A 21,125-nucleotide genomic window follows, 5' to 3' on the forward strand; every position below is an offset into this window, starting at 1 on the left:
TTCTTCTCCATCCTATTTAAGTAGATTATTCATAGATTTATAGAATCCATAAATCACGTGTAGGCACTCATCCCTAGTGAATCTAAGATTTTTTCAGATTATACCTCCAATTTGTCAGGATCACGATTAATTCTGACTCTGTCCAGGTTTGGGCACCACATCTGAAGAGAGATAGCAAGGAGCTGCAGAAAGCCCAAAGGACAATAAAGGGAACACTCAAAGAAAACATAATCAGCCTATGAGAAAAGCATGCAAAAACTGCAAACAATTGAAAAATTTTTCCACCTTTTTCAGCTAGCAGACCACTGATATTTTTCCGGTAGAGGTGTAGACTCATGCATAATGAATCTATGCCTGGAGTGCAGAGGTTCGCTTTCCTTCATTAGCTGTCACAGAGCTGGAAGAAGTTGTCCACAAGCTGAGCACCACTTCAATCCAAAGATGAAAAAACTTACAGGGCACAAGCTCTTCAAATATGTAAAAGGCTACTAATAGGGCATTACTCACTCCTTATATTACTAGTACAGTAGTGTAAGAAATAATGGGCTTAAATTATAGCAGAAAAGGTTCGTTTGAACATTTCCTGTATTTCCTAATGGTAAGGATTGCATAGCACAGAAATGGATTGCCTGGAGGACATGGGGAATCTCTGCACTCTTTTGGACCAGATTAAAGAAATGTCTCCTCTTTGGGGTATGAGTTGTGCAACTGATCATCTAAGGTCCCTTCTGCACCTTTACTTCTGTGAAACAGGGAAGCCAAGCCAAGCCCCAAATCAGATGCTGAAGGTGACTCTGCAAGACCCTAATAGGACTGTGGGAACTGCACATTATTATGCATCCCAGTTGTTTTTAACACAGCTAAAGCTAGAGAGACGAAGGGTAGACATTCCCTCATTGCAGTGTTGTAGGACTAAAACCCAGGTTCCTGCCAGCCTGGCACGCTGCATTTTGAAGGTTCATTTTATAACTGTAGTACCACAATTCACCACTCTAGCCTTATCCAGCCATAAATGCAACAAATCCCATTGAAATCCATGAGTCGTCAGTGCATGCAACAAGGCAGGAGCGTGCTGAAATGTTCTGATGAGTAGGAGCAACCTGAAGCACCTACTGTACTGAACAGTAGCCCAAAGGACTGACAAGTTCAGGTAATACTAGGCAAAATGGCAGTAAATCCTCTGCAAATGCTACCCCGATGCATATGCATAAATATGCTCTTCTGTCCACCCCAGCAGCCTTGACACCTCCCAGTGCTCACCTAGGGCCAGCAACGTTAAAGACATGTAGCTATCAGGGTCTCTGGCACGGGCAACAATTCCCTGAGCTTGGCTGCTGAACCCAGACACCTAGAGACGTCCCTCAGGAAGAGAGGTGGTTCCCACCACGGTGTCCCGGGGTGTGGGGCCACGGCAGTGCACGAGGGGGGCTCGCCGTGCCTCCTGCCTGCCTCGTGGGGTCCATAGTTCTCCTCCTCCTTATGCTAGTGACTCCTCTTCGGGTTCTGTTTTCCTCAGGGGGGCTGGGGCATATGTGCTCGGTCTCCTCATTAGGGATAAGAGAGCACCGGTAGTCATATAAGCCATATTCTTGTTTCTTCCCACAGACGTTGTGTTCACACAAGCTGATCATTATATTGTCAAGCTATGGGGACTCTGTCTGGCTTCAAGGACATAAGCTTGTTCTTTGGCCAGAACAGCTCTTTTCCCAGTCCCTGTAGGGTCTGCAAAATGTCAGTGTTTTCATGAGACCGTGGCCTTCCCTCCCCTCTCCGCATCTTGTCATAGTCCTGCTTACAGATCTGCTGTTCTGAGATTATTTTTATTGAAATGGTCAGGACTGCGGCACAGCTGCACAGGAAATAAAACCAGGCCACCTCATTCCCTCCTCGTTTCCACAGCGGGGGGATGCGGTCCCCCCATAATACGCCTCTTGTCATTCTCTCTCCTCCTCTGGCGTCAGGATAGCTAAGGGGGCACCAGCTCACGTTCCCATCCTGGGACGGCTAGAGAAAAGGGCTGCAGCCTGTAGCTCTCCCTCTAACAAAACAGTGCCTGGTCCACGTGATGGGACTGCCTGGCTAGAAGCAATGCCCAGGGGATAGAAGGGAGGCAGGAGACTGTTAAAGGATGAAATTGAAAGAGTAAATTGTAAAAAAGCAGGAGCTGCTGGGTTACAGATCAGGGAGGGGATGGCTACTCCTTGCTAAATTCTGCACTCGCTTTCCGATCTTATTCCATCCCCAATGTGCAGGATGTCTTATCAGGAGAAAGCTGCCTGCATAATGGAGGGCTTTCAGGCAAAGCCAATAAAAACGCCAAGGGGCCAACACTACTGGGAGATTAAATGAGCTAAATATTTATAGCTTGGCTAAATGACAACCAACTGGAGATCTGATGTAAACACCAAGGAAGGAAAGAAACATTTTAAGGTGGCTTTGAGGGCAGGATTGAAACAATCTGAAATGAAGGGAAGCTTTAGGCAAGATTCTTTTTTTTGCTCCATCTCCCTTGCAAGAGAGGGAGGCAATGATGCAGCAAAGTGTGTGAAATATGCCTTGTGATAAAAAGGGCTCCCGAATCTCTTTGTGCTCCTGTGGGCAGCGGGACGCGAGGCTGTATTTGGTGGACTACCTAATGACAGCTAATCCTAGGCCATGCTTCTGTGGTTTCTGCAGGTACAGACTCTGGGCAGACGCCTGCGCAGAAATGTTTGGAGGTCTTGACATCTGCGCTGTCAAAGCTGTCCACAGCAAAGATGGAAAAGACTATATCATTGAGGTGAGAGCATGGGGAACCTGAATGCAAGTCTCCTTTGGGAAGCGTATCTGCAAACACGCTCCCTCAGAGTTCACATGCACCAATGTGCTCGCTTGTCCCTGGGTGCGTGGTCCAGCAGTCACTGCTCCTCCGTGCCCACCTGTATCCTCCAAGCTGTGGCCCGCCGATACGCAAGAAACTGATTTAGAGTCCCAGCTAAACTGGCAGATATGCAGCAAAGTGTCAGGACTGAAGTGCCTTCATTTCTCAATGTGGACTGTGAAAGGAAATGGAGAGCCACAGACTGCTTGGCCACCCCAGCTTTCCAGCTGATAAATACCCACAGTGCAGAATGTTACCAGCATGGGACAGATGTGAAGCTGCCTTCTTATCAAGCACATAACAGCCTGCAAGTGTTGCTGGCAGCATCCATAGTTTGGTATGTCTCTGCACCAGTGCCCCAGAACCATCCTTCCTAGGCTAAGCACTTGCAAAGCTGATACATCTCCCATAGCTGCTAGTAGGGATCAACAGCATCATGAACAAACATGCTCATATTCAGCCCAACCTGAATTCAGGCACCAGATGATGCTAGCATGTTAGTCATGTTAACCTTCCCCAATTATCTACACAGAGGTCCGGCAGGTGATTCAGTCCATTAAAAATCTCAGTTTCTCTCTGAATGAACCTGTCACTCTCCAATCACTTTAAAGGGAAATTCAGTAACAAAAATCCTAGCTGCATCTAATTTAAAGGAGTAAAATAAATGAGTGTAGCAAAAAGGTCCATAAGTATCAGGAACAATTTAATTTAAAGAACAGGTGTATTTTCTAAAATCTTTTGCCCAGACAGCATTCACTACAGTGGCAGACCAGCAAGACAAAGCAGCACAGTGTTACTATGGGCAGTGTGGACTACAAACTTTTGTGTTCAGAGCTAGACAGACTGTGGCTCTAAGAGCTAAAGTTCAACGTGCTCCTCGCCAGGCCAGGCGGCAGATGTGGGAGTGGGGTAAATAGCACGTTCGGGTCATCCTAACAGGGCAGAGAAGGAAAAGATGGCCAGAAAATCAAAGTGGAAACTTAAGAGACGCTCTGGGGGAGAGAAAATCTGGCAAGTAAGCAAGTGCCTCTGTCACTATGTGACTCAAGAAGGCACAGCATCTGACCTGCTGTAAACTCCACCAACACAGGCCAGCTGAGGAAGATGAGCAGAGCCAGCCTATGGCTTCATGCAGGGGTGCTGACACACTGGAAAGCTATGTGTGGGAGAGCAGTCCCACCCGCTGAGGGTTGGGATGCTGATGAGAACCACATGAGCCCTCCAGCAACTGTGCATTCCTGCATTATGTATCCGCTCTCTGGGGAGCAGTGACCTGTCAAAGGCCATGTGATATAAGCGTGCTGCCAGCAACCAAGCGCTGGCGAGCCTCCGTCTTTCCCGAAGTGATGGGGCCACGGCTGATGGGTCTGCTCCTGTATGTAATTCATCAGCATCCCCCAGAGCAGACCGTCTCCTTGCCGTGCACTTTTATATCTCTATGCACATGTAGCTAAGAAAGGAAGAGCAAGAAAGCAGTCTTGCTAGAGACGACTGCAAGGACATGTGGACTGTGTCCTTACATGTTCAGATGTGAGATGTGGTTTTCATATCGCTGCATCGATTCTTGCACATAAGCCCATGTACGTGCACACACGGCTAATTCTGTGCTTAAGGGTTATATGCCTCTGTCTGGGTATACCTCTGGGTTTTCACATCTGCCCCCGTGTGTGACTGACTGGATGAAAAGCACATCCGTACGCTAACAGCCATCATCAGCTTGCACACAGAGAGAAATGCACGCTAATACTCCACTCTCTGAGACCAAGGTAAAAAGCAATAGATCTAATATGACACAAATCAGAAGAAACACACCAACTTCAGATGGGTCATGCTGAATTATCCCAGCAGAGAACATGATTGAGCAGACCTGATGTACCAATATCTAGCAGGCATTCAGACACCAGGCTGATGGACATTGTCGGGAAAGGAGTAGAGCAGTGCAATACAAAGAGCAGAACAAAGCCAAACAGGCACCTTTTCTACTTTATGCAGATCTGAGGGAGATGCTGACAAGTAATTAATTGCCTCCAGCCTACACTCTGGGGTACTTTTCTTGGTCTGAAACTGATCCTTTATTTTGCTTTTTTCTTTTGATAGTGGGAGAAAAAAGTTATTTGACAGTGCGACAGTTGTATTTTTCTTGGTGAGAAGGAACAGTGTGCTGTGACATTTTACAAGAAAGCACGCCTAAACGGGCTGAACAAATAAGGAATTTGCACAATGCAATTGCAGGCAGTAATTAATTTTCACAGTGCAAAGCAGCTCTCTAGGAAAGATTCGCAGAGGTAGTGATGGGCAGTTCTATGAACTGAGATTTATCACAGTGGTTTGTTGCAAACAGAATCATCAGATTAAGACAGATGAGTTATCAACCGAACACAAGAGTAATCTTGCACCCATGGTATTTGCTGTTACTTGAACTTCACCTTCTTTTCTTTTCCCATGGCAAACAGCAGAATCTAGTACGTTTCTGCCCTTTTGAAGCACTAGCACATTTATGTACCATTTTCATGGCTTGTATTGAAAACTTTGAAGAAATCAATAGATTTCTTTAAAGTTTCATTCTATTAAAACAGCTGTGAATTTCATGGTAAATGCTGGTACTTCTTTTCCTTCTGCTTTAATGAACTTTGTCACTTTAAGGAAATATTCAGCATGAATAGTCAGCACTTGATCAGAAGACCAGATCCTCAAAACGGTGCAAGTTCAGTACCACTGTTAGCAGCCAGATTCTCAAAAGAGCTCAGCAGCATGTATGGTTTAATAATCTTCCCCCACCCTTTTTTTTGGTAATCTAACCCTTTTCCACATGTCTGTTATGCTGACAAATACGGAGCGAGTAGAGGGCAAGAAAAATGATCCATGTGATTTATTCTTCCTCCTGCATCAGCTAAGCCCTACCTGCCATAGAGCTAAGCTGTGTTACTAGACATATGCCTTGCTGCCCTGCAAGAAGCCCTGCCTGTCCCTTTAGCACTGCCATATAATTTCTTCTGATACATCTAATCATCTGTTTCCTTCCTTCCTTCCCTAAAAATCACCTAACACTCTGCTCTTGCACATCAGAGCATGGAATAACAAGTCCAGCCTTCAGGCCTCAGTGTCAGATAGGCGCAGGGGGAGGACCGGGATAGGGTTTTCCTGAGTCTCTTCTCTGCCCGGCTGCTTTCCGCTCCCCCCCTCGTACACCTTATCAGGCAACAGCAGCTGCATCAGGAGCAGCTACTGACCTTGGGCAGCTACAAAGGCCAGGTCCATATGTGCCGACGTCTTCTTGTCTTGCCCAGCTGTTCTGTGATCTCCCCAGGAAGAGATGAGTACAATCTGTCTGTGATTCATGTACCCCCCTCAGCCGTTTGATTTATTTCAGCATTAGCATTCACATCTGCCCAGTTCCCAGAGGACAGACAAGGTGACTTCTCATGCTCCTTTTCAGTTCAGTGGCAACCAGCTGTGTCATTTTGCCCACAGAAATCACTGCTGTTTTCAAAGGCCTTCCCTTATGCATGTGATTGTTCATTCCCGTATTTGCAGTCTCCCACAGCTCACATTCCCCTGCCAGACATACACAGCAGGACAGCAGATACCATCATCCCTGGGGTATCTTCACTGGTTCGGGTGGGACCTGCTCCAGGGTGCATTGCCTCTGGTGCCTTTGTTTTATGAAACAGCATCTTTCCCTTCCTCTCCAGCCACTGCTGCCACAGAAATAGGGGAAAGCAGTCCTTAAGATGAGGAAATGAGGGGTTTGGGGTGTTTGGACTAGAGCTGTATCTCAGTTACTCACAGAGAGGGTTAGGGAGTCAGGAGCTAGGCTTGGCTGGCCAGCTTGTTAGCAGAGTAATGGCATCATCTGGTGGTCAGACAGGTCCCTCGCACGGCGCCTCGCAGGGATCTAGGAGATGTCTTTTCTCACACGTGGACTGGAATTGCCAAATGAAATGGGAATGCTTTTAAAGTGGGAGTGGAAGGGAGAGAAACCTGCGTAGGAACCTGCTGGAGGGCCCCCAGGAGCCCCTGGCTAGTGAGACACAGATTGGAACTGGCCGTTCCCTGCCACTGCTAGGAAACATCACCTTTCCCCACCTCATTTTTTAACAGAGAAACAGTGAAGTGGACAGTGGAATGAAAAGCCACTTTGTGTATTTAGCTGAGCACTGCCATCTAATTTTCTAACCTCCTTCTTTCACTCCCTGGGTCAAGTGGGCCATGGATACAAACACCAACTCACTCTTCATGCAAACCCCAGTTAAACCTTCCTACGCAGCTTCTCTTGTGCTCATACGACACACCTATAGAAAAGAATCCAAATTAGTAGTTATTCTGCAAGAAGAGACTAGAATACAAACTCGATGAACTCACCTCACTGATTTCCCTTATTTTAAATCTGAAAAAAAAGGGTGCAAAACTTTCCATTTCACTCCAAGAGTGGACTCTTGCAGCCTTGCCAGGGTGGAGTACACTTCCGATTGTTATCTGAGCGTGAGTCAGTGCCTTTCTTGAGCAATGCAACCTTTAACTCTGCATTTCCAGGGTTTTTAATGTTTGGTTTAAAAATAAAAGCAAAATAAAATAAACTTTTCCAACCCTGATATTTTGGTACAATTATATTTACTCCAGCTGAATCTTAACTTCATCATAGTGCAGTTCTTCCTGTGGGATTTAGCTAATGTTTGCAAAGCACTTGATTTATGATGAACTGTTGAAAATTATGTTTAGCACTGCTATACAGCTGAGGGTCTGCTGTGCATTCGTTATTACTGTTGTTGTCAGACCATTTCTTACCTCAAAGACCCTTTGACAGTTCTCCTTTCCCCATCCTCACAGTCTTTCTTCCCAGCTTTCCCCAGCACAGTTGTAGTACTTGCTTGGGAAGCAGTCGTATCGCAACAATATCAAGAAGACAACCATAAGATATAAGTTTACTTTCCTGCATTGGGTGCTGTTGTTTGGGTGACATCCTATTCATTACACATCTGTGGTGTTTATTTCCCCTCTCAGGGTGCAGTGCTTTGCATTGATTAATTCCAAATGTCTCCTGGTTTCCTCCAGACCCTGTTGCTCTCATCTCCTTCAGTACATGTTGTTTCCCTTCTCCTGTGGCCCCTTCTGTTGCAATGTCACCCCCAAATACTGTGGGGCAATGCCAGAGAGACCTCATCCATCAGAGGCATCTCCTCAGGACATGTGAAGAAGCACGTTTGTGTTCAGTTGCTTTTAGAAAGCCTCCAGCCACCAGAAGTCTTGGCTTGGCTTCCAAGTTGTGAAGCAAAGGAAGATGGGGAGTAGGGGGAAGTACATGCCATTTCCAAAAAAAACTAAGTGAAATCCCACACCTAGGAAAGTCAAGCATGTTTCAGCATGGAGGGGAGTGGTGACTAGAGGTGTTGGCAAGGCTGTGGAGACACAAAGCAGGTTGGTGTGAGAGGTGAGTTGGAACAGGCAGGAGCCACCAGGAAACCTCCTTACTAACTGTTGTTTTTCCCTCCTGTGGCAGGTGATGGACAGCTCGATGCCCCTGATTGGGGAACATGTGGAAGAGGACAGACAGCTTATAGCCGATCTGGTTGTTTCCAAAATGACTCAGCTTGTCATCACTGCTGGATCTACGCCATCACCGCTGAGGCCTTGGGTATGAGTGAATAGAGACCTTATGGCCAAGTTATTTTACTGAACTTTTTTTTCTCTTTCTCCTCCCTGTGGGTGTCAGGTAGTCAGACATGTCAGTGAGTTGAACAGTCCCATATGGGAGTGTACTGGATAGATTGACTCCTGCTCCTCCAAAGAAGTCTTCCATAGACTCTTTGAAGTGGGTGCCCCAAGAAACACCTCTCTCCCCCTTTCCCTCCTTCCACATAACTGTGGCATCACACTGGTAGTGTGGGCCATGCATCTAGACATTCTGGCTTGCTAAATTCATAGATTCATATTGAAGACAGCCATTTTTAGAGGTGCTTGTAACACCCAACTCCGTGTCCATCTAACACCATCCTTCAGAATAGGTTTCATTCCAGTTTTTGCATCCCTGATGAAAATCTGTGCTTCCCAGAACGGAAAGTGGGAATTTCCGCCAAGAGTTGTTCCATTCCTTACTGCAGCCTTTCTTCTTTGGGGATGCCCTTCACTCCCTTCATCGGGGGGAGGCTTGACTAATGCTGAATTCATATAAGAACCTGTCATTTTTGCATTTAAACTGACCCCTTAATGCTTCTTGTGTACATTCATTTTGAGCATCAAATGCATCTAACCTTAGTGCCACATTTCACAGTGGCAGTTCTGTATAAATGAAGCACACCAGAACACAATCTGTGTCTCCAGGTGTATGTGCTACACCTCTTTCAGTATCTAGCAGGGAGCCAAGCATGAAGGTTTGAGGACAACAAATCTATACAAAAGAAAGGACAGGAGAGTAAACAGGCTGAGGGATAACAATGACTGCAATGCACTGGAGCAGTTTCCCTTTCCACTTGAGACAAAAAATGGGAGAAAGCACTTTATGGCTCTCTGCCTTTGTCCTATGACAGCCCACTCCTGCTAAACCAGGTCCCCAGAATGAAGAGTATTCAGGGTAACTCCAAACCAAGTTTTAGCTAGAGTGAGGGCGTAAACATTTAATAGACACTAAAAATGCTTTGAGGCGGGGAAGGGGACACAGAAGGGATAGGATTTACTCTGGCCAAAGTGAAATCAACAACTGCCATCTGAAATAACTAAGATATAGAGTGTATAAACTAAGAGCAAAGGCGAAGCCAACAGAAACTGAGAACATGGACAGATGCATCTGTTTCCTACGTCTGTAACACACTGGTACAGGATTGGATTGCATTACAACAGACCTAAAATAGGGCCAATATAAGAACCAAAAAAATGGTCTTGGAGGGATAGGCTGTCAAATGGAAGAGTTAAATAAGAAAAGGGTCTTCATCAAGAATACAACCTACAAATATCTGTATACAAAATCACAAAAATCAAAACCACAAACATGTTAACTAGAGTGTTTTGCTATAGAGAAAGACCTCAGTACAATGAACATTGCAGAAACTGCACAAGCTACAAGTACTGACATAATGCTATAACACATAGTTACAAATGTGCAGAGAGAAGTAATTACATGTGACGCTGGGGAGATGCAGAGCTAAAGCTACAGGTGAAGACTTCCACAGAACAAAGAAAAATAACAATTCTGAATACAAGGACAGCAATACTGTATACATAGAAATAGGAACCCTTGGATATACTATGGGTATGCACAGAATATCTATAGATATTATTGAAGCTGTCTATACTAGTCTCTGGATCAAGAAAAACTGAGAAATCATGAAACTGAGTGCACAGCATTGACAGAGATGGAAGAAGCAACAAGTCATAATAAAGTGACACTGCAGCTATCAAGAAGCAAGTCAAATAGCACAGTGGGACAGCAATTCAGAGGGAGTTCCCCATCTCTGTAGGTGTCTGCTTCCTGGAACTGCAAAATTCAAGCACGATAGGAAACACCTTGAACTAGCCTTAAGAAACACCCAGGTACAAATTCAGAAAATTAATATGTACCATTAGGTTTGATGTCCAAGGGACAGATGTGATATCAAAAAGTAACAGTATGACACAAGCAGTTAGAAAAGATAATTTTAATAAAAAAAGAAAATTAATCAACTCCCTGGTATTAAACTGTACAGATGTTATTTGAGAGACCATTGTTTTCCAGAATGCGTATATACATTTCTGATCTGCTCCTGAAGCAGGTATGCAAGAAATAAACTTCTAGAGTTAAGTGGCAAAGTGATAGAGGACATTCAAGACAAGCAAAAAAAAAAAATTTCCAAATTTGGAAGTCTGACATTTAAGAAGACCTTTATGCACCATCATGCAAATAATAAAAGGGAACATAAAAAGGATGGAAATTGATTTTGAAGAGCAGATAGAGGCAAGAATGAAACAAATACTTTGAGTTCATCAGAAGATGGAACCGCACCAAAGAATTGGTGGGCTCTATGGATCATCCAAAGTTAAGGGAGAAAAGGAAGACAACAGGGACAGTGTTGTGACTCTAGTAAATTTAATTGCTGGAAGTGGGGAACTTCTTAAACTAGGTATAGTTTTTCCTGATCAGAAAGACAGAGGAGAGAATAAAAACAGTGATTAAATCAGTGATGACTGATACCTTTAAAAATTATTAAGCCCCCAGACCCAGACAGCTACATCCAATGAACTGAATTTAGGAAGTGACCAGGGTGCCAAGAAAAAATGTGCCATTTCACTAGAAACAGTTATTGCTCCAGAGGACTGGTGTAGAACAAATACAAAATATGCTTTTAAAAAGTTGTGAGAGTAATGTAGAAAAATGTAGACAAGTCATGGACCTTACGAATTATCTCAGACAATAATTTAAAGAATAACACAGAAGACTAATAAACGAACAGAACCACGGCTTGGACCATCTACGGCATTAATTTTTTTTGTGAAGAAAAATGTCCCATTAATTTCCTTTTGATTCTTTTCCCCTCATTTCTTTGAGAATTCTTTCATAAAGGGGTAGATAACAGGCAATCAGTCAAAATAATGTAGCTAGACTGCCAAAAAGCCTTAGGCAAGGTAACAAACAAGAGCTATTAAAGCAAGCAAGCAGGGAGGGGCTAAAAGGCAAAGTTTCATTGTGGAGCAGAAGCTGGCCTCAGATAAAGACATAGATATGAGAGATGTTAATTCTTGCAAAGTTAGCAGAGAGAATATTTAAAGGACGCTAAGCCTGGTCGTGTTGATAATTGGGTTGGTTGAGCCCAGGACAGGATAAGATGTTAGTGACAACCTGGTTTCATGGTTACAGCTGCGGTTCTCTCCTCACCTCTCTGCTCACCTCCATCCTTTCCCCTCACTGTTTCCCTTCCAAAGGCAGAAGACCTTGGGCTGGCCCTCACCCCTTCATGTCTGAGCCTCAAAATCCTGTTTTGCCTTCATCTCTGAGAAGCCTTGGGTTGCCTGTAGGCAAAGGCTGTAGAGGTGAATATGAGATCCGATTCCCCTTCTTTGGCTGGTCTAATCAGGATGTCTCACAGCATTAGGAAAGTAAATTTCCACCAACACCAAGGTTTAGTGTCCCAAGCTATGTAGGACTAGAAGCCATGAATGGAAAATTCCAAGATTTTCCTCCCTGTCCATTTGCAAGTCCCAGATAAATACTGTAAAATATGGGCCAGCAACCTCATCACATTTATGTTAGTCACTTGAAACTCATTTCAATGCTTCCAACTATGAAATATTTCTTCCCATTTCCAGAATCACTTAGCTCATTCTCCTGGTCTTCCAGGAGCCTTGAAGACCCTTTTTTCATTGTGTTCTCCATGTAAATAATCCAGCATGTACCAGCCTATCTGTCTCCATCTTCCCCTGCTTTCATAAACAATTTTGTGCAATAGGCTTACTCAGACTTTTGTTAACTTTGGACCGGCCCTTTGTGCAACAGTTCTGTGTTGCTTAATCTGTTTATTAAAATATCTGTCAAAAAGAGTAAACAGTGAGAGAGAAGAAAGTGCAGATGGCACCAACTTATTTGCATTAGTCAGGACCAGGGATGGCACTGAAGAATATCTGACAGAGCTATGTATGTTAAGTCACCACAACAGCAAGTGAAACTCCCTATGGAAGACTGAAAGGTAAGCTAAGCTGGGGGGAGAGAGAGAAAGAACATAAACAATCCGTAGACCTTGCAAGTGGCACTAGCCATTCCCCTTGAGGAAGACTTTGTCGCATACATGCTAATGAAAACCATTGCTACGCCTATGGTTGTGTTGACAAGGGAGAAGCAGGAAATGAGGATGCAGGAGAAATGAGCTGGTGATGTATACAGAGAACCCAGATACTGCTTCATCTGGAATAATGTAAGCAGACCTGCCTCTGGCATCTGCAGAAGGAATCACAAAGCTGGAAAGAGAAGTGGGTGCTGAAAACAATTAGGGGCCTGGAAACATTCCCATGGAAAGACTGAAGGGATTCAGTCTCTTGGCTTTAGAAATGAGGTGAATGAGAGAGAGGGCAGTAAAGGTTTGCAAGCAAAATAATGACTGGCCTAGCAAGGGCAGGTTGTGAGAACTATTCCCAAAACTCAGAACAAAGCAAAGGAGTTAGCAAATGGGAAAGGCAGTGAGGCTGAGAGCTGAGCAAGACTCAAAGGGTCTGGGCGTAAATATCAAAACAAAATATCTGGAACTGATGCAAAGACTTTGTGGAGCAGATAATAAGCTTCATGTTTCAGGGTTGAAGCTGGCCCTTGCTTATTAGCAATCAAGAGGAGACCCCTTAGGGTAAAGAGCTGATTGCTCCATAGATGTTTCCATGGTTCATCCCTCTTTCCTTCGGAACATCTGGTGCTGGCAACTGTCCAAAATGGGAGATGGGACTAAGAGACCCCCTCGGGCCTGACACATTTGGTAATTCTTGATTGCCTAAAAACCATTCTAAACTGTAACTTCATTGTTATTCCCTGTGAGCAAACAACTCCTGTGCTCTTTATTACTCAGCTCTCCATTTTAGTCCCATGAGATTCTACCAGCCAGATGCAGCGTGTGTGTGTACGTGTGTTTAAGGAACACTTCATGACTCCGCAGTTCCTGTACTACCTCAGGGCTTCTCTTTGGGGACTCTGTATTAACTGGAATGGCTTTTTTTCCTCTAGCCTCCACAAGTTCAGCCTGCGTCAATGAAATCTCAGACTGGACCTCAGCTTGGACAACTGTCCCAACCACGGCCTCCTCCCCAAGGTACAGTTTTTTGGGTCCCATGACAGTGCGGACTGTGAAACCTAACAGTTTGCCTTCTAAATAAAAGCTATCAGGATAAAGGTTTCACTCCTTGTTCCAATTCACTGACAAGCAGGCAGCAAATTCAGTGTGCTGTCAAAGCAGCTTCTGCCATATTCCACAGCAGCTCAGAAAGTGGGATGAAAATTTGATACAGATCCAGTTGATACTGCAGTAGGATTTGGCTCAGCAAAACGAGGCCACATGAACTGGCACTGGCGCAGGATTCTGGGCACAGAGTGTATTTGTGTTTGCACAAAGCTGTAGTGGCTACAAGTGTTAAGAAGTGATGGGAAGATGTTAGTGCCTGGAACAGACACCAAGGTAATGATGCCAGGATCCTTGATCCATCTGTCCAGGTGTTCCCCTGTCAGCAAGAGCACACCCCCAGCTCCTCCTGACAGCAGGTTTGACTCATGTGGCTTGGACAGAACAACAGGTTTGCTTTATTGTCCCGATTTACACTGAGGTGATGAGGCACAGGGCTGCCCAGTGGGTACCCAGACCACACCAACCACTCAATTCATGTAACTGATTAGACCCTCCTTTTTGCTACCTTTGCCCCTTCCTTTCTCCACCCCAATCTCCTACCAAATTAACACCCACCTCTAATTACCTGTGACCTCATCAGTCGCAGTTTTGGTGTATCCAAAAATTTAGTATTTATGATACCAAATGCATCTAGGTAATCTTGGTGTTACGTGGTATTACTGATATGAATTGTTGGCCTTGGAGGATAATACTCCCCATCTGTGTCCAGTACTCTCCTTCAATTCTCTGTGAAGTTTTTTCTCACGTAACTCCCCCTTGACCAACTGTGAAATCCAGCCAGCCCTCACAACGCTATCTGTAATTTTTGTCAGCTTCTCACACTGTTATCTGTCATGTCCAGCAATTTCTCATGTCACATCCAACTGTTTTCCACATCCTCTTCAGTCCTGAGAGTCTGCTACCAATATGGCTGAAGCTGCCCGCTGACAATGCTGGAACAGATGTATGGATAGCGACAGGGTACGCAGTCTCACACCAAACTGCTGGGTCCATGAAGGGACCGCTGACCCAAACCAGCAGATTCAGCTTTCGTTTCCTGCAGACAGTTGGTTCTCCACCAACTCTTCCTTCCCAGTGCAGGAAGTGCTTGCCAAGGACAAGAAATATTAGTCACATGGAAGAGTACAGCATGTTGAAGTGACTCCCTTTGGGGAGAGTGGCAGAGCTTCTTCAGTGCTGAAGGAGGTAGAGAAATGGACAAAACTCTAGAGACATGGGCATGATGCCGGTTTTAGGCCTACGAGAGAGGTTTTCCCTCATCCTTCTGCATGAAGCTACTCTGAAGAGTCTCTCCCCTTAGGAAAACCCATTCTTCCACACAGATGCTCCTTGCTTGTTGTCCACCACATGCAATTCCTCACGTTTTTGTCTACATCTCCCTTTCAGGCGGACCACGCCAGCCTCAGGGATCCCAGCCTCCACGGACAAACGCACCTCCACAGCAGCGGCTCTCTCCTCAAGGACAGCAGCCCCAGAGTCCCCAGTCCACTTCACCTCAGCAGCAGAGGTCACCTGGATCTCCACAGCAAGTCCGATCGGCAACTGGGTCCTCTCCAGTCCAGCCTTCCAAGGCAGGCGCGTTCCCTCCACAGCAGCCTAGACCTCCTGCTCAAGGGCGGGCTCCTAGCCAGCCAAGCCCCACCGAAACGTCCAAGCAGCAAGCCACCCCACACCCGCATCTGAAGTAGGTGCCCTGTTAAACTGCTAATATCTGTAGATAGTAGAATAAGGCTGTCAAAAAAGTACCCTGAGCTGACTCGAAGAACGTATCGCCTGTTGTCAGGCAGTAGTCCCCAGGGACAAAGGCCTGGACAACGGCGAGTGACTTCAGAGGTATATAAGCCTGGGCATAGCAGGCCACCATTGACATGTTGTCAGGAAGAACAAGTTGTACTCGACATCTCCAAGATTTCACATTCTTCCTCTTGTTCATGTGCTCATTGTTAATCACATGCTCTACCCCGGCCATATCAACACATCTACTACCTTCCCAGCAGGGTGTACACTCCTTACAGGCTGTAATCAGCGCATTATGGGCCAGAAAGCTCAACAAGAGTCATTCCTTTGCTATTCCCTGAATGCAGGAGCCACACAAGGTTCTTCACCAGGCAATTGTTTGCAATTGGTGGCAAAAAGGCAGGGAGGGCAGGGGGAAGTGGAAGTGGTACTACTTACATAAATAAAATTCCAGGTGGTGACTGTACGTTTAAGCGCTCTTCTGGAGCAGAGTACACCACTGAATTATTGTGGATCTTTGGTAGCAGCCTTTGCTCCCACCCTTCATGGAGCATATCTGGCTGGCACTGTGGTAGGAAAGATCGGCAAAAAAATGTTTGGTGTTGACAAAAAGTTGACACAAGAGCAAATTGGTAGGAACAGGCCAAAACAAAATACAGGCTAGGAATGAGAAGACAGTTTCTAGGCAGCAGAGGAGTGATGTTCTGGAACAGGCTTTCAATGATGATGTCTAAATGAGCAAGGCAAACCAAGAGCAGTGTAGTTAAGGATCAAAATGTTGGTGCTAAGGATGCAGTCACCACACTATACATGTTTCAGGTACTTTAGTTCAGAGTCTGGTCTTGTGCTGAATGCCTATTACTGACAGGAGAAACCCCTCAGTGACAAAGCATGGTAGCGGGGAAAATTGGGAGATTTACTTCAAAAGGACAGTCCTGATCTGAATTTAAATGCTAGCAGATACACACCCAGCAGGAGCAGTGTGGCCAACCAAAAGATCTGCATAACACAGCTGACAGTCAGAGCAGACATGCCAGAGAGGGCAGGCAACAGCACACGTTGCAGGGGACATGGCTACCAACTTACCAAACCTCTCATGCTCTCACATCTGAAAGGACAGGACCATCATTCATGGTACGGCTGATGAGAGACAGGTGACCCTCAGTACGAATCCATTCTTCTGTATTAGTAGCAAAAGGACTTAACTGTTCCTCACAACAGTCGCACCAAACGGCAACTGCATACTTTTAGTCAGATGTTTTCATAAACACTTACTAGTCTGGACTGTGATATTGGAGCCACCTGTCCGTGTCCCATCCTCTTCCACCCCACCCCACCTCCCCCATTCCTAGATGTCTTAGCATATGGAGATTCTTCTTGCTAACCTTTCCTTTTATCCTTGAATTTGTCTGTGTGATGGAACACAAAGCATCAGTAACCAGCTTTGAACTACCACCTTGTCCTGCTGAGTCTGAATTCTGTTTTCCATTTCAGCAAATCACAGTCCCTGACAAACACCTTCAGCATATCTGAATCATCTCAGCGGGGAAATGCCAATGAAGACGAAGCAAAAGCTGAGACCATCCGCAACCTGAGGAAATCATTTGCTAGCCTGTTTTCCGATTAATAGCCCTGCAGCTGGATCTGTGCTTTTGTCAGCCCTTACTCTTCATATCAGCGTACCTGACATCATCCTGAAATACACTCAATGGTACCCAGTGATTTACAACTAACACCTGGGTAAAGGGAATTTAGGAAGCTATAGTTGTTTTAATACAAAGAAAATATTCTAATAACGGTCTGAAAAGTGACTATATAAAAGTGGCACTATTTCATTGTTTTTTGTGCATAATCAGAATCACATCTAGTCAAATGACTGAGTTGTAAAGCAAATTTTACTCTTGCTAACCCCTGTGGAGTCAACAGAGTTATAACAGTGCAAACTAGATTTTATTTCGATTTGTATATAGTCAATACAATTGCTAACTTCCAATTACTGAATCCTTGTTGAGGCTGAGCTAAAAAAAATATAGGCTTATTTCAGAAACAGATGTGCAAAGACGGAGTCAAGAATAAGTATTCATTGACTGATAAAGTGAGCATGCTTGAGCATGGAAACACAGTGAACTGTGGAACTTCATGATACCAACTTTATAAAAAGTCACTTTTCAGAGCAAAACTACATTCAAGTTAAATATGGTACCAGGCATCAGTAAGCGCCAAAGATCACATGAGCAGGTCATCCAGATGGACTGCTGGTTTGTTGCAGATCACTCTGCTCATAGCAGATAAAACATCTCTGTTTCATGCCTTGCATTTATGTTCCCTGCACGTGATTCCTGAGGTCTGAGAGAAAAATGTCCTGTTCTAACCCTGTAGCCTTAGCTGAAAAATAACCTGAGAAATGAGCCTTCCACACGAAAACCAACTACTCCCCCTGCCCCTGGAAACACGAGAGTTCATGTTCACAGTTCACACAAATTCCAGACAAAACCCAGCTAAACTCCCAGCACTTTGGTGACTTGGTCGCATCTGGCTAAGTATGTCCCCCAGGAATATGCTTAATTAATAGCAGAGCTGATGAAGTGCACATATTGGTGTGCTGAGTGTTCCATAATACCGAATGGACAGAGAGATGGAGTGAAATCCTGTCTCCCTCCTTGAACTCCCATTGACTTCACTGGGGTGAGTGCAAAATGAACGCAAGGTGACAAACCTGCAATAGAACAGGAAAACTATCCTTTACAACAAAACTCCTTTACAACCAAGATGAGCTGGGGTCCATCCAGAGACACCAAGCCATGGGAGGACATGTATGGGATTGCCCCAAACAGGTAATGATCAGTATTAGTCCTCCCCGACCACCCCCAAGAATTATTCTTCCAGAGAAGACAGAGATGGATCTTTGCCAGATGTGCTTTTCCTCTAAGCCTGCAACACAGAATGAAGCTGTGTATGAGCACATATATTAGAACTGGGACATGGCAAAAAAACAGGAATGACACAAGCTACATTCACAATTGAAAAAACTGCCCTGGGTAAATCAATGTATCTATGGCTGTTTCTACCAGCCGAGAACCTACTCATTGCACCGTGCTAGTTCTGTTTGTAACACACCTAATGCCAGTCCCCATCCCACCTCCTCGACTTGACTTCACGTTTTGTCAAGTACTTTAGTCACAAACTGTGCATACAGCTTCAAGGCCAGACTTTTGGCTTTGTGCTTCCCTTAGCAACTTCACCCTGATGACACTTAGAAACGCCCAGGGAAGCAGGGAGGTCAGTAAATTAAAAACATTTGAGCCAATGGCAGAGATCTTTGCTGTCACTTAAACAGCGAGATCCCCAAAGCAGCAAGAGCAACAGCAGCATTTGCCATCTTGGATCTTACGATTCACTGGTGGGAATAAACTCGAACAAGCAACTCCTTCCCGCATAGCACCTGTAATGAACATCTAAATCCAATGCAGTCATCTGGACCTTGTACAACCTACCCCTGAGCAGGCCTTTACACATATAATGGCTTTTGTGACCTGTGCACCTTCAGGCAAGTAACAGCATAGCTTTTCCAGTTTGGAAGGCTCTCAAGAGACTCATCTGGATCAATGATTTATACCTCAAGTTCAGTATTATAGAACCACCCTATTCCCTGATGATTTATCTTTTTTTTGATTTTTTTCCCAGTTCTGTGTTATCCTTCCAGGTTTGCTAAGCAGTTTACAATGTAGCATCATAATTACATGTCATTGTCTGAGAAAAAAAACAGACCCTGCTGTTTTGCAGTCTCCAGGAGCAATAAAAGAGTGACAAATGGCCTTGAGCAAGCACTGTCCCACTGGCAAGAACAATAGCAGATTAACAGGCTCCACTACATGGAAAGGAGGTAATACAACTCTGGTGGGAGAGAATTTCCTTCTATAACACTTCCTTCAGCATGGTTTATGCCCTTCCCTACTAAACGGTCACCAGAGATGCAGAGACAGAAATAAAAGTTTACTGCCAGAATCCTCAATTGCTCTATCCCCTGAATCTTTTTATGTCTCTCTTACCAATACAACCTATACAAAAAATAAGTAACTAGTGACTAGTATGGCATGGCCCCATAAATCGACCCCAGTTCATCACTGAAACCACAACGGTTGGATCATTTGCTGATGCTGCATTTGAACACAGCAGGGCTGTCCTCCAATGGACCACAGTAACAGGATAGCACTGTTGACTAGATACCCAGCAGTGACTCAGATCTCTTCATTTGCCTATAGCTCCCAGCTGTCATCTTTCAAGGGACAAGCAAACAGAATGGCATCTCCCCTCCTCCTAGCTCCAGCCTGCAAAAACAACTAAAAGCAACAGGCACTCTCAGCTCAACTTGATTAATCCTACAGTTCCTGAAAAGCATCTTCAGTTCTATGCACAGAAGCGCTTTAATGAAAACACTGCGTTGACTTCCTAGGTTAAAATGATGAATCATAGAACCATAGAATGGTTTGGGTTGGAAGGGACCTTAAAGATCATCTAGGTCCAACCCCCCTGCCATGGGCAGGGACACCTTCCACTAGACCAGGTTGCTCAAAGCCCCATCCAACCTGGCCTTGAACGCTTTCAGGGAGGGGGCATCCACAACCTCTCTGGGCAACCTGTTCCAGTGCCTCACCACCCTCACAGTGAAGAACTTCTTCCTTATATCTAATCTAAATCTACCCTCTTTCCATTTAAAGCCATTACCCCTTGTCCTGTCACTACATGCCCTTGTAAAAAGTCCCTCTCCAGCTTTCTTGTAGGCCACCCTTTAGGTACTGGAAGGCTGCTATAAGGTCTCCCCGGAGCCTTCTCCAGGCTGAACAACCCCAACTCTCTCAGCCTGTCTTCATATGAGAGGTGCTCCAGCCCTCTCATCATCTTGGTGGCCCTCCTCTGGACTCGCTCCAACAGCTCCATGTCCTTCTTATGTTGGGGGCCCCAGAGCTGAACGCAGTACTGCAGGTGGGGGCTCCCCGGAATGGAGTAAAGGGGGAGAATCCTCTCCCTCGACCAGCTGGTCACGCTTCTTGTGATGCAGCCCAGGATACAGTTGGCTTTCTGGGCTGTAAGCACACATGGCTGGGTCATGCTGAGCTTCTTGTCAATCAACACCAAGTCCTTCTCCACAGGGCTGCTCTCAATCCACTCATCGCTCAGCCTGCGTTTGTGCTTGGGGTTGCCCTGACCCATGTGCAGGACCTTGCACTTGGCCCTGTTGCACTTCATGAGGTTCACACGGGCCCACCTCTGAAGCCTGTCAAGGTCCCTCTGGATGGCATCCCTTCCCTCCAGCATGTCAACTGCACCACACAGCTTGGTAAAACTCTATACTGTGTCCTATAAATGTTCCAACAGTACACTTCAATCTACAACTATGATGCTCACGCACCAGATGTTGTGGCTAGCAGGAGATTCACAAATGCATCATCGTGTATTCAGGTTATCACCTTTGATGTAGGGTTTCTATTCCAAAATCCCTACAATCTAACAAAGCAAGAGAGAGAGGGAATACAAGGGGTATATTCTCCATTGTTATGAATGGGGAACTAAGGTAGATCCAAGAGGTACGTAGGTACCTAAATATAACAGCTGGAGTTAGGGGCAGTAAGAAGGCAACAGAAAAGTTGGTGAATAAAAGTTACTTTTAAATCACAGGGCAGACA

The 21,125-nt window shown here is 45.2% G+C and overlaps 1 protein-coding gene across 4 annotated transcripts in view; it reads left to right on the top strand.

Moving 5' to 3' along the window:
- Positions 1 to 19,453, top strand: part of SYN3 (synapsin III) — a 263,138-nt gene extending 243,685 nt beyond the window's left edge. For all 4 annotated transcript variants that reach the window (XM_030040449.1, XM_030040451.2, XM_030040452.2 and 1 more), the window contains 5 exons: positions 2,677 to 2,779; positions 8,358 to 8,492; positions 13,530 to 13,614; positions 15,091 to 15,388; positions 16,936 to 19,453. In XM_030040449.1, the coding sequence (XP_029896309.1) occupies positions 2,677 to 2,779; positions 8,358 to 8,492; positions 13,530 to 13,614; positions 15,091 to 15,388; positions 16,936 to 17,068 (754 nt within the window). In that variant the 3' untranslated portion in view covers positions 17,069 to 19,453. The remainder of the gene's footprint in view (positions 1 to 2,676; positions 2,780 to 8,357; positions 8,493 to 13,529; positions 13,615 to 15,090; positions 15,389 to 16,935) is intronic.
- Positions 19,454 to 21,125: the final 1,672 nt, after the last annotated feature.

This window comes from Aquila chrysaetos, chromosome 17 (assembly GCF_900496995.4).
Source record: "Aquila chrysaetos chrysaetos chromosome 17, bAquChr1.4, whole genome shotgun sequence".
Taxonomy (NCBI): Eukaryota; Metazoa; Chordata; class Aves; order Accipitriformes; family Accipitridae; genus Aquila; species Aquila chrysaetos.